Genomic DNA, 15728 nt, shown 5'->3' on the forward strand with positions numbered 1-15728 from the left:
TTAATAAAAGTAACGTCATTTAATGTTAATAATATTTTGGATTTGTTTGTTCGTTTAACATATCGTGCTTTTATGAAGATTTAAAAAGAATTATTTATCGCCATTGATAGATAAAATAATTATGTAGATATTTTACCTACGATGACATCGACAAATTTATATATCGACAGCATACAAAATGTAACACGAATTTCTGCTCCAAGTCCTGATCCTTGTGTCATTTGCACTAATTTAAATCGTCCGATCCCTAGACATATTTAATATAAACGACTCATAAAAAATTTGTTCGTAAATATCTATAAGTACAGATTTAGCAGATTCATCATTGTCATGGGGATAGGGGCTTCTCAAATAAATAACAAATAAGTAATGATCCAATAAATTATTATACGCGCCGTAAATATCTCGAGTGAAATATTTGGAATTAAATCGTGCTCCTTCCCATTTATTTGGCCGAGACATTAATGTTATATGAGTTTCAATGATGTCGTTATTGTTAATGAAAAACCAAATGTTTGTCTGTTTATATTCTTATATAACGTGTACGGTATCCCAGGTAGCATTTATACGTCATTATGACGTTAGTGACGTCTTTATGACGTCATTGTTACGTCAATATGACGTCGCTGACATCACTTTGCTATCTGGGTACGGGTAAGTGCGTCATACGCATTTCATTGTATAGTTAACTCGTTCGCGTCTTCTATGTTGTAGTCATTCGCAAAGTAAAAAAAGCTATTTTACGCTGCACCCGTAAAAAGGACACACTAACAGAGATGTGTCATGAACACGGATATTTTCTTTGTTACTCGTATTTCATAGATGTTCTCTATTTGTAGCAATTCCCTATTTCCCGACCTCTGTAGGTATGTACCCTTTCAGCGTTTAATCATTACACATTGTTAAAATACGAAGCATTTTCCCAACATCTCGGGACACCCATGTTACAAGCTACGACGTAGTAGCGCTACGCTACGACTAGCTTATTAGCAAATCAGTTAAGGTACTAGAGCAGTATCCTCCTTTGATAACTGTTCATTTAATCTTTATTGCACCAAAGAAAAAAACCTTACAGTACAAAAGGCAGACAACGCCATATTGATATGATATGACACTGGCACTGAGTTATGCCATAAGGCATATTGCCCGCACCAATGAGTGCGAGAAATGGGCCGGTGTTCCAAGGGGTCGCAAGTTCGAGTCTTGCCCGAAGCGGTAAATTTTTGAATTTTTCCTTTATTTAAAAGGAAATGTAGTGCGAATTATGTCAAGAAAAGTGTTGAGACATTGATAATTTTACTAACAAATTACTCTTATTCTACTATTTCTCAGCCTTAAGGATGAACTAGACAGGCTACAAGACGTACTTAAAATATGTGGTTTAGTATATATTTTAATATGCTCCCGGTAGTTCCCAGATAAATTATTACTATAACCGGCGTGCACCGTACCACATAACATGAATCACGCGTGAATTGTTAACTCCCTGCGGCGTCGCGTATTCGGGCGAGAGAGCGTAAATACATGATGAGACGTTGTTACACACATATTGCCAGGAACCGCGGAATTTAACAAACTATTCATTCATCTGATGATACCTACCTATGTGATATCGGCCCCGTAAACTTAGCTTTACTTTAGTGGATAAATGTGCATTTTGCACTAATCTGCAAAGTGACATTAGTGACCAAATATAGCATTGTCCTAAACAGCGTGATTCCACGCAGCTTACCATGTTAATCATATTGTGGAGACACTCTCAGGTAAAACTTGTATGTTTTTTTTGTTTTTTTCTAAGGATTTAAAGGTTTCTTTTTACGGAACTCAAATCATGACGCAGCAAAAAACTGTTTTGCTTTATTGTTTCACAAGTGCGCATAACTATCTAACACACACTTACGACCTAGATGTCACTCTTGGCGTCTCTCGCGTCGTCGCGTCATATTTCAGCATCGCCTATTGTTAATCAGTCTGTTTTTGTACATATAACGTACGGTACGTGTCATGGTGGCGCCAACATCCCGTCGCAATATCATCCTACACAGTCATGGTTATTAAAATTTCATGCCTCGCGCCTAGGGCGGCGGATTGGGAGGCCTGCTCAAACTTTAAGAATCCATCTTTAATTTGTTTTTGATATTTGTGCATAATTGTGAGCGGAGCCATAAACATTCCTATATTATAGAATAGAATAGAACAGAACAGAACAGAACAGGGTAGGACAGGATAGTACAGGGCAGGGCAGGGCAGGACAGGACAGGACAGGATAGGACAGGGCATGGCAGGGCAGGGCAGGACATGACAGGACAGGACAGAATAACGATTTATTGCCAATCACATCAACATACACATACAAGAAGATAAAACAGAAAAAATAATAAAATGAAACAGGTTAATTATCGTACCTACGAAAGATAAAACATATTGAGTTCACTCTTACTAGGTCGATATGTGCATGATTATCCCATAAGTAATATTTATTGATTCATTTATTTGATTATCAATTGTCAATACGTAGAGGTTCTGGTGTAACATGAAAACGGCTTTATCCTTTAGTTTAGACTTTAGGATTTAGTAATTGCGAACACAATTATATGTATTTACTATTGTATGTGTACTAAGTTTATATAAGTTGATCACAAAATAAAATAATTTATGATTTAATTCCAACATAGATATGGAAACTGAAATAAAAAATATTTTCTGTAAATAATTTAATTTGTTATAATACTTCTAATACGTATACTTACATAATTATGTAATTATTTAATATATAGCTGATTTCGTTAGAGCGCTGGTGGCCTAGCGGTAAGAGCGTGCGACTTGCAATCCGGAGGTTGCGGGTTCAAACCCCGGCTCGTGCCAATAAGTTTTTCGGAACTTATGTACGAAATATCATTTGATATTTACCAGTCGCTTTTCGGTAAAGAAAAACATCGTGAGGAAACCGGACTAATCCCGACAAGGCCTAGTTTCCCCTCTGGGTTGGACAGTCAGATGGCAGTCGCTTTCGTAAAAACTAGTGCCTACGCCAATTCTTGGGATTAGTTGCCAAGCGGACCCCAGGCTCCCACGGAGCCGTGGCAAAATGCCGGGACAACGCGAGGAAGATGATGATAGCTGATTTCGTTAAATCGTGTATTTAATTGGTATACCTACATTGACTATTGAGAGATTTTGTAAATTCGAATTAGCCTCCGTTTGCTTCCAATGAGCGTGATAATAATACGATATGTTCTCGAGCGGAAAATAACGATGTAAATATCAAACATCATTTATATTAAAATACATTCATTTATGAATTCATTTCTGTGAGTAAATTTAATTATGTTTAACGATGAGATATAATTGTATGTGGCAGGCAATAACGTTATATCTCTACGAAATAATTAACACGTTTCTTAGAATTATTCAATTGAGTCATATCTGCTTTGTTGCTGCTATTATAAGTATTAACGTATCTGATTTGCCCTTTAATGCAGCTTACTTAGGTACACGGCAGGCGCACTTCCCTCCACCTTATCACATGTTTTTTAAATTAAAATAAATTAAATTATCGCATTTATTCTTTACAATAACATAATGTAGATTCTTATAAATTGACATTAATGTAATTTGTACTGTAATCATATGTTGTGAAATAAATATATCTAATCTAATCTAATCTAATCATACAAAAGTATAAAAACAACAAAGAAATATAAACATATAAATAAATAAATAATTTACCACGAAATGGTGGTGGTTTTTCGAGTGTAAATACAAGTAGCCACACACACACACCAATTCGGGGTACACTTTAAAACATAATTAAACACCACAGTGATTTTATAATCGTTGAGGGACGCGTAGGGACGAAGTTAAAATTCCATTACGGATCATTGGTTAAACACTGCATTTTTTTGTGTTTATATCGCATTCTATGTCGAATATTTCGAGACACATATCCTTAATCCCTAGCATTAACATCCCTCGTACCAAAGACTCGCATGTATCAAGAATCTCAAAGACTCGCCTATAGGCTTGATACCTACATCAAGGGAAAATCTAATGTGAAAAAGTTCCTTTGTGCCCGGAGCGATGAATGTTTCATCTGGCTGGATATTGAATCTCTAATCGATACTCATACACGCTAGAAATATCCGTCTGAAAATAACGTTCAAAAATCAAATGAAATGTAATTCGCTATACCTATTCAGTTTTTTGTGGATGATGTTCCTAAACACAAAGGGAATTAATTGTATAATGTGTAATATTTTTATAACTATTTTGGTATATGAAGAAACTTAAACAAATGAGAAACGCGAAGTGGGTAAGTTTTACGTAATAATCTAATTAAAATCCTAATTAGTTTAAAAAAGATTTGTATTTAAATTAAGGTGGGCCTTATATACCTCAGTTACTTTATAAGTATATCGTTGTATGTACGCATAAACGCATTAAAAATAAATTACATTCACTATAACAACTATAACTGTTAAATAATGAAAAATAAATTATGTTACTTAGGATAGGAGGATTTGACGAGAGTCCTTTGAGAAATGCGATGTGTATAAGAGAACAGCCGGACTTACAAAAGCATTTGTTACCCAAGCTTAATCGGTGATCTTCGCTCTCGCTCGGTCAACACGTATTTCAACTCGAAAATTTCTCGACAAGTTTACCCACATGACATGTAATTATGTGAGTAACCTATATTTAAATATGTCTATGTCTCACGAAAGTTTTGTTACCAAAATAAACTACGCAACCTCATTTTAACATTATCTCAAAGGGCTCATCAAGCTATTTCGCGCCAAAGATTAAATTGCAGCCAAGCGAGAGCAAAGTTCGCTGCGAGCTTCCGAGCGAGCAAAGCGCAGCGCAGCTCAAATGCAGGGCCAGCTTTTAATAGCTCGTCTGGTGTTGGGGCCATTTTATTTACTACATGCATACTATTCTGCATAATGCTATTCTGGCAATTTGTATGTTATTTCTAAGGAATAGTTAATATTTGGTAATTAGTTCTGTGGTTATTTATTTCTACTCAGAATCTTCTTCTTCTTCTTCCTACCCTTATCCCACGTCATGTGGGGTCGGCACAACATGTTTTTCTCTTCCATTCTCCTCTATCTTTCGTCACCTCAGCACTCACTCCTTTCTTTCTCATATCCTCTTTTACACAATCCATCCATCCATCCATCCATCCATCCATCGCATTTCTACTCAGAATCGCGACCTTTAATAGGCACGAAAGTGTCTTAAGATTTATTTCCCATTCCGTTACCGTTACTGTTAAAGTTTTTAAATTTATACTCTGGCAAACCCACTTCGTTAGTAGAAAAAGGCGCAAAATTAATTTTTTCTACAGGAACACAAGTAGCACAACCGGTCGCTTCTACATTTATAAAATTTGCCGCCTTTTTGTACTGATGGAAATGACGAGCCAAACTATAAGTGTTTTATTATAAATTATCAATCTAGTTACCATTTTACATAATAGGCACAATTTTTATACCTAAGATATTCAAAATTCAAATTAAAAAAAACGGTGTTGTACATCTTTCAATGAAATGGCTCTATAAGTGGCATTTATAGGGTTTCATCAAAAGAGCGCGCATGTGACACCTCTAACCTAGCAGGCTACTGTACCCACTTACAATCAGACAGGCCGTATGCTTGTTTGCCACTGGCGTGGTAATAAACGCCACCGGTATGGATGGTATAGAAAGGATCGCAATCTCTTATGGCAGAATTGTTGTAAAAGTGACCGCGTTAAGCTTTAAATAATAGTTCCTAATCTCTCCGGTGGCGCTAGTTAGGCTCTGGGACATGAGTATAACATGAACCATGTAAGGCAACAAATAACCCGACCAAATTAAGTAGGTTGTTTTTGGTAGTATTTCGGTGTATGGTGGCGCCGCCTAATTACTGTTTTTTGATGGACACTTTTCATACATAGAGATTTGGCTCCTTTATACAGTCTCCATGGCCACCGGTGCCATACCGCGAGACGTGTAGCAGCCTGACTTATCCTTTCAAACGTAAACAAGGCCTTTGGTCGTACGCAAAGCGAACCACAACTGGGTCAGCAAAACTAACTTATAAAGTTATTCAAATTAAACTCGTCGAGAGCTGAGTGCCTTTTACTTTCGCCGTACACAAAACAATCGTAAATGAGTTTTACTTCAATTGCCAGTAGTTTTAGCTTTTAGCGTGGCTAATATAGTTTTAAACAACCAAACAAGGAGCTCGATTGTAATTTAACGATTTGTTATAGTTATGGGCTGGTTTTGATACGACCCACGATCGTCTTTACCCTTTATCCCACCAAAGAGAATTAAAGGACTTGCCACACTGGATGCGTTCTGCGGTCAGCGGTCAGGTCAAACCCGCATTATGTATGAACATAGAGTAACTTATACTAGAGCGGTATTGTCATAGTAAATTTTGTAACCCCAGTAAATTCACTGCCATCTGTCGACACACTTTAAAACTAAAAATGAAGATTTATAAAAATACGATAAAATGTATTTAAATATGGATAAATGATTTTTTTTATTTGCATTAATAATTTTTATGATTTTGACCCATGTTCTTTCACTGATGTGCGTTAAAATTGTTAAATAACAAACGAAACCGTCAACGCCATCTATACGATAGTAGGCCAAAGCTAGTAGCGCCCTCTGATCGAGAATCAAATTTTCTTGATTTTCGAGGCACGTTTTTTCCTCAGACTGTATCCATCTATTACGGAGTTATATCTATCTTTGGTATGAACAACATTGACAGCAACCTTTGAAGTTGAAATTTGACCTGACCGCTGCCCGCAGAACGCATCCAGTGTGGCAAATCCTTAAGAAGAAGACAGAGTGTTCACTCCATGCGTCGGTTTTGTTGCCAAAAGACCATTATTTTCGTAGTCTAGGTACATCTAGCGTCAAGTAGCGTAACTATCAGTACTGCTACTTGACACTAAATGCCACGTGTTGAACTATGGATGGGTACGAGGAGGCAACGAAGTTGCGACATATACTTACCTAACTCAGGCAGGTACAAATATTCACACACATAAATATATAATAAACACACACATAAATGTTCTTATCGGATGCGAACCCATATTATGGCATATTTAGATTTTTATTCTAGAAAGTTTCTAGACTAGTATTTTTTTATACAATTTTGGTGTTTGACGATCCTTTTGTGAAATTCTTATTATTAAGTTTGACATATCTATAATGATTCAAAGTTTTTAAGAATAATAATAACTGCATCAATAAATTGCTCTGATATTTAAAACTTGACAATTTAAAAGTGCTTGTTGCTAGGCCTATTTGAATAAAGAATATTTTGACTTTGAGTTTTGAGTTTATTATATTATGGCATTCTGCTTCGAAGGCAGGTTTACCGACCATTTTTATCACAAACAGTAACAGTTGCAACTAGAGTACAGGCGAGCATAGCCTTGCGCAAGTCAGATGAGAGTTGGACACAAGATGGCAGGCTCCCTGCGAAAATGTTGAATTATTGAAACGACCTACAGATTCATATTAAATTATAGCAGATATGACTTGCGAGAACGCCAGATCGCCATAATGTAAGGATAGACTTTGTATGTAAACTGAATAAAAATAGTGAGAAAACTGGCCTTAAACTGATTTAGTTTCCTCTCCAGGTCAAAAGCTCAGGTAGCAGTCGCGATTAACAGCAGTTAATCATCATCATCATCATCATCATAATTTAAGAGCATGGCTCTTGTCGGTGGAGTATGCGCCAGTTTTCTCGGTCCTCGGCCAGGTTCTTTAGGTCCCTGTAAGACACGACATTTGCTTTCGCTTTCAGTTGTTGTGTGTAGCTTGCTCGTGGTTTTCCGCGGCCTCTTCTCGCTTCTATCTTGCCTTCTAATATAGTGTTAAAGAAAGTGTCGTGTCTTATCAAGTGACCTATCATTCTGCCTCGTCTAAAGCAGTTATTCACTAAAACTTAAAATTCTGTAGCCAGCGGATCCAACCATTTTAATTGAGTTCTTTAAGTCGTTTTCGAAGCCAGATAAAAATACCTAATATTTATTCAGTATTTGCATACATTAATTTAGTAACAGGTGCATTGGAGTACCGGAGATGGCCTTGTGTGGGTCGACTGAAAGTTTAATGCACAACGCGGGAGCCGGCGAAAATGAATTCAGCCGCCTGGACTTAATGTTGAATTATTGAAACGACCTTGCATAGACTCATGCGGCAGAGATATTACACGTTAGAAAAATATTCAGGATTACAATTTTAGGTTTAAACTTTTCGAGGAGCCCCTCCCAAGTGATTTTAGTAAATGCCAGAAGAAATTTAATGTATGGAAATGATCACGTGACTTTTCGTTCTCACCTGTCATGCCGATGAATTTTTATTTGTCCATTTCTAGTTTAGAAGCATAACCCGGTCTTCGATCTCGTGTATCTGGCTCTCCCGGGAATCGATTACCAGTCCGGTTATCACCACGCCGAAAACTTTCTTTCTTTCTTTTCTTTTCGTTTCTTTGCTTGTGAATTTATTTCAATTTTTCTTTGTGCTTTGGTCTTTTTTGTTTAACAACTACGTTCTAATCTTAGCTTAAGTAAATAACTCAAAAGACTCACGAGATTTAATTAAACCAATTGAAGTTGTTTAATAAATAAATATTATAGGGGCCATTCTTACACAAATTGACTAAGTCTCACGGTAAGCTCAAGAATGCTTGTAAAGTTACTTTACTGGATCCAGTTGTTTTACTCACTGAACTAGCTTCTCACTAAAGCCACCAAATCTTTTAATACTTAAATGTCTTACCTTACCTATACATTTGAATTGAAATTAAGTAACGTATGTGCAGTGGGCTAACACAAACCTGTGCACTGAGCTGTGGCGTATCTGATCTGTAATTGAATATATATATGTGATCTACGCTTACACGCCCATTTGTTTGGGGTAACATAATCGTGCATAATATAAGCAGAGGTCAAGCGAACAAACTCCGAGCGACACGATGTGCTGAAAGTTTCCGAGCTATAGTTGAGATGAGGGTCGGGTTATTTTCTTATTCGCATGGATGGCCCATTTAGGGTAACTGAAGATATAACGTTTGTTTGTTTGCTATTCTAAAGTAGGTTGTATATATCAATCAAAAAGAAGGTTTATTTCATTGGAAGTGTCATCATCTTCCTCGCGTTGTCCCGGCATTTTTGCCACGGCTCCATTGGAGCCTGGGGTCCGCTTGGCAACTAATCCCAAGAATTGGCGTAGGCACTAGTTTTTACGAAAGCGACTGCCATCTGACCGTTCAACCCAGAGGGGAAACTATGCCTTGTTGGGATTAGTCCGGTTTCCTCACGATGTTTTCCTTCACCGAAAAGCGACTGGTAAATATCAAATGATATTTCGTACATAAGTTCCGAAAAACTTATTGGTACGAGCCGGGGTTTGAACCCGCGACCTCCGGATTGCAAGTCGCACGCTCTTACCGCTTAGGCCACCAGCGCTCTTATTTCATTGGAAGTGTATACTATTTATTTGACATTGAATTTCCGAGATGTTGTTGGGTTGACAGAATCAGATATTCCAAATCTCTATGTATGAAAAGTGTCCATCAAAAAACAGTAATTAGGCGGCGCCACCATACACCGAAATACTACCAAAACCAACCTACGTAATTTGGTCGGGTTATTTGTTGCCTTATATGGTTCATGTTATACTCGTGTCCCAGAGCCTAACTAGCGCCACCGGATAGATTAGGAACTATTATTTAAAGCTGAAAGCGGTCACTTTTGCAACAATTCTGCCATAAGAGATTGCGATCCTTTCTATACCATCCATACTTATATCTACAATTTATGCGAAACCTATCTACTGAGGCGGAGATGAGCGGAGACCACGAGAATCAACCAATAGCGTTGTCATATCAATCAACAGCGATCCAGCGGAGCGGAGAAAAGAACCAAGGCTGTTGGTTGATTCCCGCACGTTTCCTCTCATCTCGCTCTCGCTAATCTTCGCCTCAATGGAAAGGCAGCTTTAGAGCGACAATCCTCCACGTCATAGAGCATCATTTACTCGTATTGTTAATGCATAAGTGAAACAGACATAACAGTGACATAAATTGATAGCGAGTATCCCTCAAAGATGTGCGAGCTGCAAACATGAGTAAAGTATCACTAGACTTATATTGACCGGGATATAGACCGTGATTACCTTTTGTGTTATTTGTGAGCTCCCGATATTTCGACGCAGTTACATGCATCATGTTCACGGGTGACTGAAGATAGCGGGTGGGTGTCAAAGTTGTGTAGACAGCGCTCTGTCTACCCTCATTCTTGCGCGTCGGCTGCGTTCACTTTCAACGTCACGGTCACGGTCACGGTTTCACGGTCTATATCCCGGTCAATATAAGTCTAGTGAAACTAACCGTGAATCATTCAAAACTCTATGAGTAAAGTATTTCAATACAATCCTGTATTTCATCTGTGAAAATGGAAAACAGTGTCACAATAGCCAGTGCAACACAAAGTGCATGTGAATGAATGGCGCAGCCTTTATTACGTATACTGTATGTACCTACAGCAGCACAACTGATGTCTGCAACTTTAATTCGGTAGAGCTTAGATCTTGAAAACAAAAAAGCTGTTTTGTTGCCAGCATAAAACTGCTTTAATGCTAGGTCGCATATATTGAAGCCTCAAAAAAAATCCTGATCGCAGTTTTGAATGGTTATTCACGGTTATAGTTTCACTAGACTTGACCGGGATATAACTGCGTCGAAATATCGGGAGCTCGCAAACAATACAAAAGGCAATCACGGTCCAAATCCCTGATATCCTGGTCGATATAAGTCTAGTAAATCCTGATCGGCTGATACCATTAATAAAAACTTGTCATTTGTCTATCCTATTTTACTATTCCGAGCTTCCCAGTTTTCAGTGCGGAAAATTCGCTGCGGCTGTTTCAACAGTTTACTAGATTATCCTGTCAGTTCCTCCCTCACTCCCTCAGTGAACGGATCAGAACGGTAATCCATTTAGTATCGGTGCGGCAGGTGCCCTTGTACCCAATTAATCCCTGCGCTGAATTATAGCCAATTAAGAGTACCCAAACAACCTACTAGAATTATAAACTGAAATAGATAACATAAAGTAAAAACCGGTCAAGTGCGAGTCGGACTCACGCACGAAGGGTTCCGGACCATTACGCAAAAAACGGAAAAATATAACGTTTGTTGTGTAGGAGCCCCACTTAAATATTTATTTTATTCTGTTTTTAGTATTTGTTGTTATAGCGGCAACAGAATATAATATATCATCTATGAAAATTTCAACCGTTTAGCTATCACGGTTTATGGGATACAGCCTGGTGACAAACGGACACAAACAGACAGACAGACAGACAGACAGCGGAGTCTTAGTAATAGGGCCCTGTTTTTACCCTTTGATGGGTACGGAACCCTAAAAAGTGACCAAGTCCACCGGTGGCCGAGGCGGGAACTTGAGGCGAGGCGGGGCTTGGTGGAGGCGGGGTGCCGAGGTGGACCTTGGTCCCTTTTTCTTTAGTGTATGTTATCTATTTCAGTTTCAGTTTATAATTTATATATAGTAGTGTGACTACTTAAAAAACACAAATCAAAAAATATTTCATAAAATAATTTGATTTGTCCTCTAGTTGAACCTACTAGAAATTAGATTAACAACACCCATAAAACAACGAAGCAAGGTAGTTTAAATAACTATCTTCTTAAACTTTTGTGAGACACAGACATATTAAATCAGTTAGACGGGTCACTCACGGAATTTAAGTCGAAGATTGCTCACATATCAAAATAAAATAAAATAAAATATTTCGCTCCATAACGAGAAGCTTCAACGGGAGCACGCGTTGGCGGACTGGAGCAGACTGCAGCTCTCCGCAACATGTCGAGCAATCTCCGACTTAAAAATACGTAAGTGACCCTTTTAAATATATTTAATAAGCAAGGTAACCTTTGCCAAGTCAATACAGAATAAATTAAAATTAAATACCAAAACTTTATGGATCACTATGAAAATAACAAATAAGACATGCCAAGTTGTTAATAATTTTACAAAATTACAGCGGACAAGCTTCGTAATCCAGTAATGTCGATATTAAAACATGGAACTTTGAACAAGTTTCTTAAGTAAAAGTTCGGCCCGGGGCGAAGTATATTTTCGTGAGACTTGAGACTAACCTAACTTCTAACTTTAAAGTTGGTAAACAAGTTAGTAAGTCTAGTGTAGCTTAAAGGCATATCAAAGGTAACTCTTTGTGAACTGCTCTGCTCATTGGTAACTTTCTCGATGCCAATTAGACTTGTTCTAAGTAACTAATCATTTTAATTTCGTTTACGTAGTACCACTGTATATATCTTGTATGTAAATAAATGTATACATTAATCATAGACAACATGGGGACTATGCAGCAACAATTTAATGTACCATATATATTAATTATTTATATGTTCCATCATTGTATATGTATTTGTATTTATATGTATGTTTATATGAATATATATTTTATTTTATTTTTATATGTATGGTATATTGTTTTGTGTTTTTTCTGTGCTAGATTTCTTGAATTGCAGCTGAAACACCTTCTGAGATGACATAAATGTATTAATCTCCGCTACCTAAAGGTTTGTCTGGAAGAGATCGCTTTTTAGCGATAAGACCGCCTGTTGTTTAACCTCTTCTTTTTTGTATTTGTATTGTTTTCTGTAATGAGGTGTGCAATAAAGAGTATTTGTATTGTATTGTAATAAATAAATTATGAACTTAAGTACTTAGCGGTACCTTATGTCATAATCATAATGTAATGGGCGAATTCTGTCAGGTACCTATAGTTATTTCAGTTATTTGAAACATTACGATAATTCCTGCGACATGGTGGCAATGTCACAAGAACTAAGAAGTCATAAAATATTCACATTGCAATTTGCGTGGCGAATATTGTACGAACTAGAGAACAAACCTGAATACCGAGCCAAATTCAAACAAAAACGTCACTTTTGACATTGACAGATAAGTATAACATCGGAAACAGATCGAATAACTAAAATATCAGAGGTTAGGGTTTGTAGTTCGGAATGCGCGAGATTTTGATGACGTCAGGGCTATTAAATTAGTGTACACTGCGTTAGTTCGGAGTAAACTTGAAGCTGCCGAGCCCGCATGAAGACAAGTACGTCCTGCTTCTGGAAAAAATCCAGAAAGCCTTTCTGCGGTTCTTATATAAGAAGATTCACGGTATTACCCATATTTGTACCCATCAAAGTTCCTGCTTGGCGTTTTAGGGTTTAATTCCTTAGTTAGAGGTAAGGCGTAACTACGGGCTCTTGACTACTGCATGTAATGTCTTACGGGGGAACTCAGACTGCCCTGAACTGGTTGCACAGCTTATACGCCTGTTCGTTCCATCTATAACTAAGGCCCAATTTAATTTCCGACCGCGAAGTTGTCACCTATTAGCTGTGCCTAAAACGCGCACTATGTCTCATGGCAAATCACCACTTGTCCGCGCTCTACATATATCAACGCGCTCCTCGCATCAGCACCGGAATGTGATGTATTTGCAAGTAGTTGGATGGATCTGTGTAAAGAATGTATGAAGTACTGTGAGGCGATGGATAAGCGTGAATCATCTGTTTTGTATTAGTTCTTCTTTCTTACATTTGTTCTGTTGTCCTTTCTAGACTGTATCATGTACCTAGTTTGTATAAATACTTTCTATTATAAATTTCTCAGTGTATTAGTTCGCTGTAATGCTGTGTAATTTTTTTGAATTAAAAAAAAACTCGAATTGGCATGTACTTAGTTCTTACAGTTTTTGCAGTGGCTGCAAGTTTTTATTACGAGTATAGGGTTTTTTTTGAAGGGCGTCTCTCATTGTGTGTTCTATTGCAGTGGTCACGCTCTCCGGTGAGCATCGCCGGCGGCGCCTCCGACGGGCCTCCGGAGGGCTTCCGCAGGGCGGCGCGGGGATCCTTCTCCGCTATCTTAGGCCTGCTGACTGCCACAGCCAACCTGGACCACCAGGTCAGTCACCCTACGGGAGGGTAGAGGGGGCTCCCTATCTTTTATGGAAACTTAACATACACGTCTCTACTTGTATACAATCAACACCTCACCACCGGTTTACTGATGTTTCCGCGAAAATTACTTGACAAACTTTCAGTTCCTAAACTATTTATCCCATATTTTTACTTGAGCGAAATTTCATTTCGCAAATTTTCATAATCCAACCTAACCTAACCCAACCTAGTACGTCATTTTCATTTCGCAAGTATGGGGTTGGGAAATGAAATGGTTGCGAAGTAAAAAACTTAATAAAATTTCATTTGGGAAATGAAACTGATGCCATAAGTTTGTTGGGAAGTGAAATTTGGCGAAAAATATTTTGGCTAAACGGCGGTATCCCCTCACCACCTTGTATGTAAGACACGAGAAGTACTTCCAATACTCAAACTTAGATTAAAATTGTACCTACATACCATGAACCGTTTTATGACTCTATAGATGACCCGTCTAGGTGAGCTCAGTTAATGGAAATAGAAAGCAACTGTTCATATCCGCCGTAATGTCCGCCTTTATCTGCTAGTAGGTAGCCGTGTACCTACTGGCACTGGCTATCGACTTCCATCAGAGGTGAAATAGTCAATTTGCAGCTAGCAATGTGCTTCGTGTTCTTTCTTATCACTCTTATCAGCATACAAAAAACAATTACTTATACCTACCTACACTGCTCTTGGAAAGGATGCGATCGTTTTAATACTTCAGGCATAAATGCCTTCCACAATGTATCACTAAAACTAAATTAAATTTGAGGAGTAAAATCGATAATTACCCTGAAACGAATGTTCAAAGGAGAAGGAGAAGTTCAAGGTAGCTATGTAAATAATTACGTAATAATAAAAACACAATATTAAACACGTAAAGGAAAGGAATTACAAATACTCTCAGAACATTAGCTGTGCCTTTAATGTTCGTTTTCCTTATTAGAGCGGATGATGGACTTCGCAATTTTAATCTTAATCCGCGCGTCAAAGTAAAGAATAACTTGTAATATCTTGCCACCATAATTTAGTTGCGTTAAAAAAAAACCAGCGAACATTGAAACAGAAAGTAAAAAATTCGGAAAGTTAGAACTACTAAGTTTCCAAACAAACGGTCTAGAGAATCATTAGAAAGCGAGTAAGCTGGTTATATATTTTAGTTTTAGTAAATAAATTAACATTGTCGCTAAGCCTCTACGAAGCATTTTCGCTAAAATGTGGGAAACCCGTGCTACACACTACGACGGAGTACAGGTACCTAAGCAGTTTCAGGTGATAATAATTATGGACACGCTGGACAAAAGCACCAATTTTTTTTTCAGGTATATTTAGACACCATGTTTGTGATTCTAAGTGACTTAGAACTTGAGATACTAATAATGAACTGTAATTCAAAATGGCCGCCATAAATTTAAATATGGCCGACGGTGGAGTGGGTTCCTATCAAAAACTTAAAGCTATGCACCTAACAAGTGCCTGGAAAAAATTGGTGCTTTTGTCCACATTTACGACAATTTTAGTTAGAGCACTGCCCCACTATTAGCGTCAATTTAGTGGCTAATATGACTAATTTCAATAACTAATGTCACTAAGTTATTTAGCTGTATGTTTAATATATGTAACTAGCTATATATATATATATATTGGTCTTCGGACAGATCTTA

The 15728-nt window shown here is 37.6% G+C and overlaps 1 protein-coding gene across 1 annotated transcript in view; it reads left to right on the forward strand.

Annotated features, from left to right (window-relative positions):
* LOC134748839 (serine/threonine-protein phosphatase 6 regulatory ankyrin repeat subunit B-like) overlaps positions 1-15728 on the forward strand; it is a 52120-nt gene that overhangs the window by 23908 nt on the left and 12484 nt on the right. The window contains exon 8 of the mRNA XM_063683649.1: positions 13916-14047. Coding sequence (XP_063539719.1) covers positions 13916-14047 — 132 coding nt within the window. The remainder of the gene's footprint in view (positions 1-13915; positions 14048-15728) is intronic.

Source organism: Cydia strobilella, chromosome 17 (genome assembly GCF_947568885.1).
Source record: "Cydia strobilella chromosome 17, ilCydStro3.1, whole genome shotgun sequence".
In the NCBI taxonomy this organism is placed as follows: domain Eukaryota; kingdom Metazoa; phylum Arthropoda; class Insecta; order Lepidoptera; family Tortricidae; genus Cydia; species Cydia strobilella.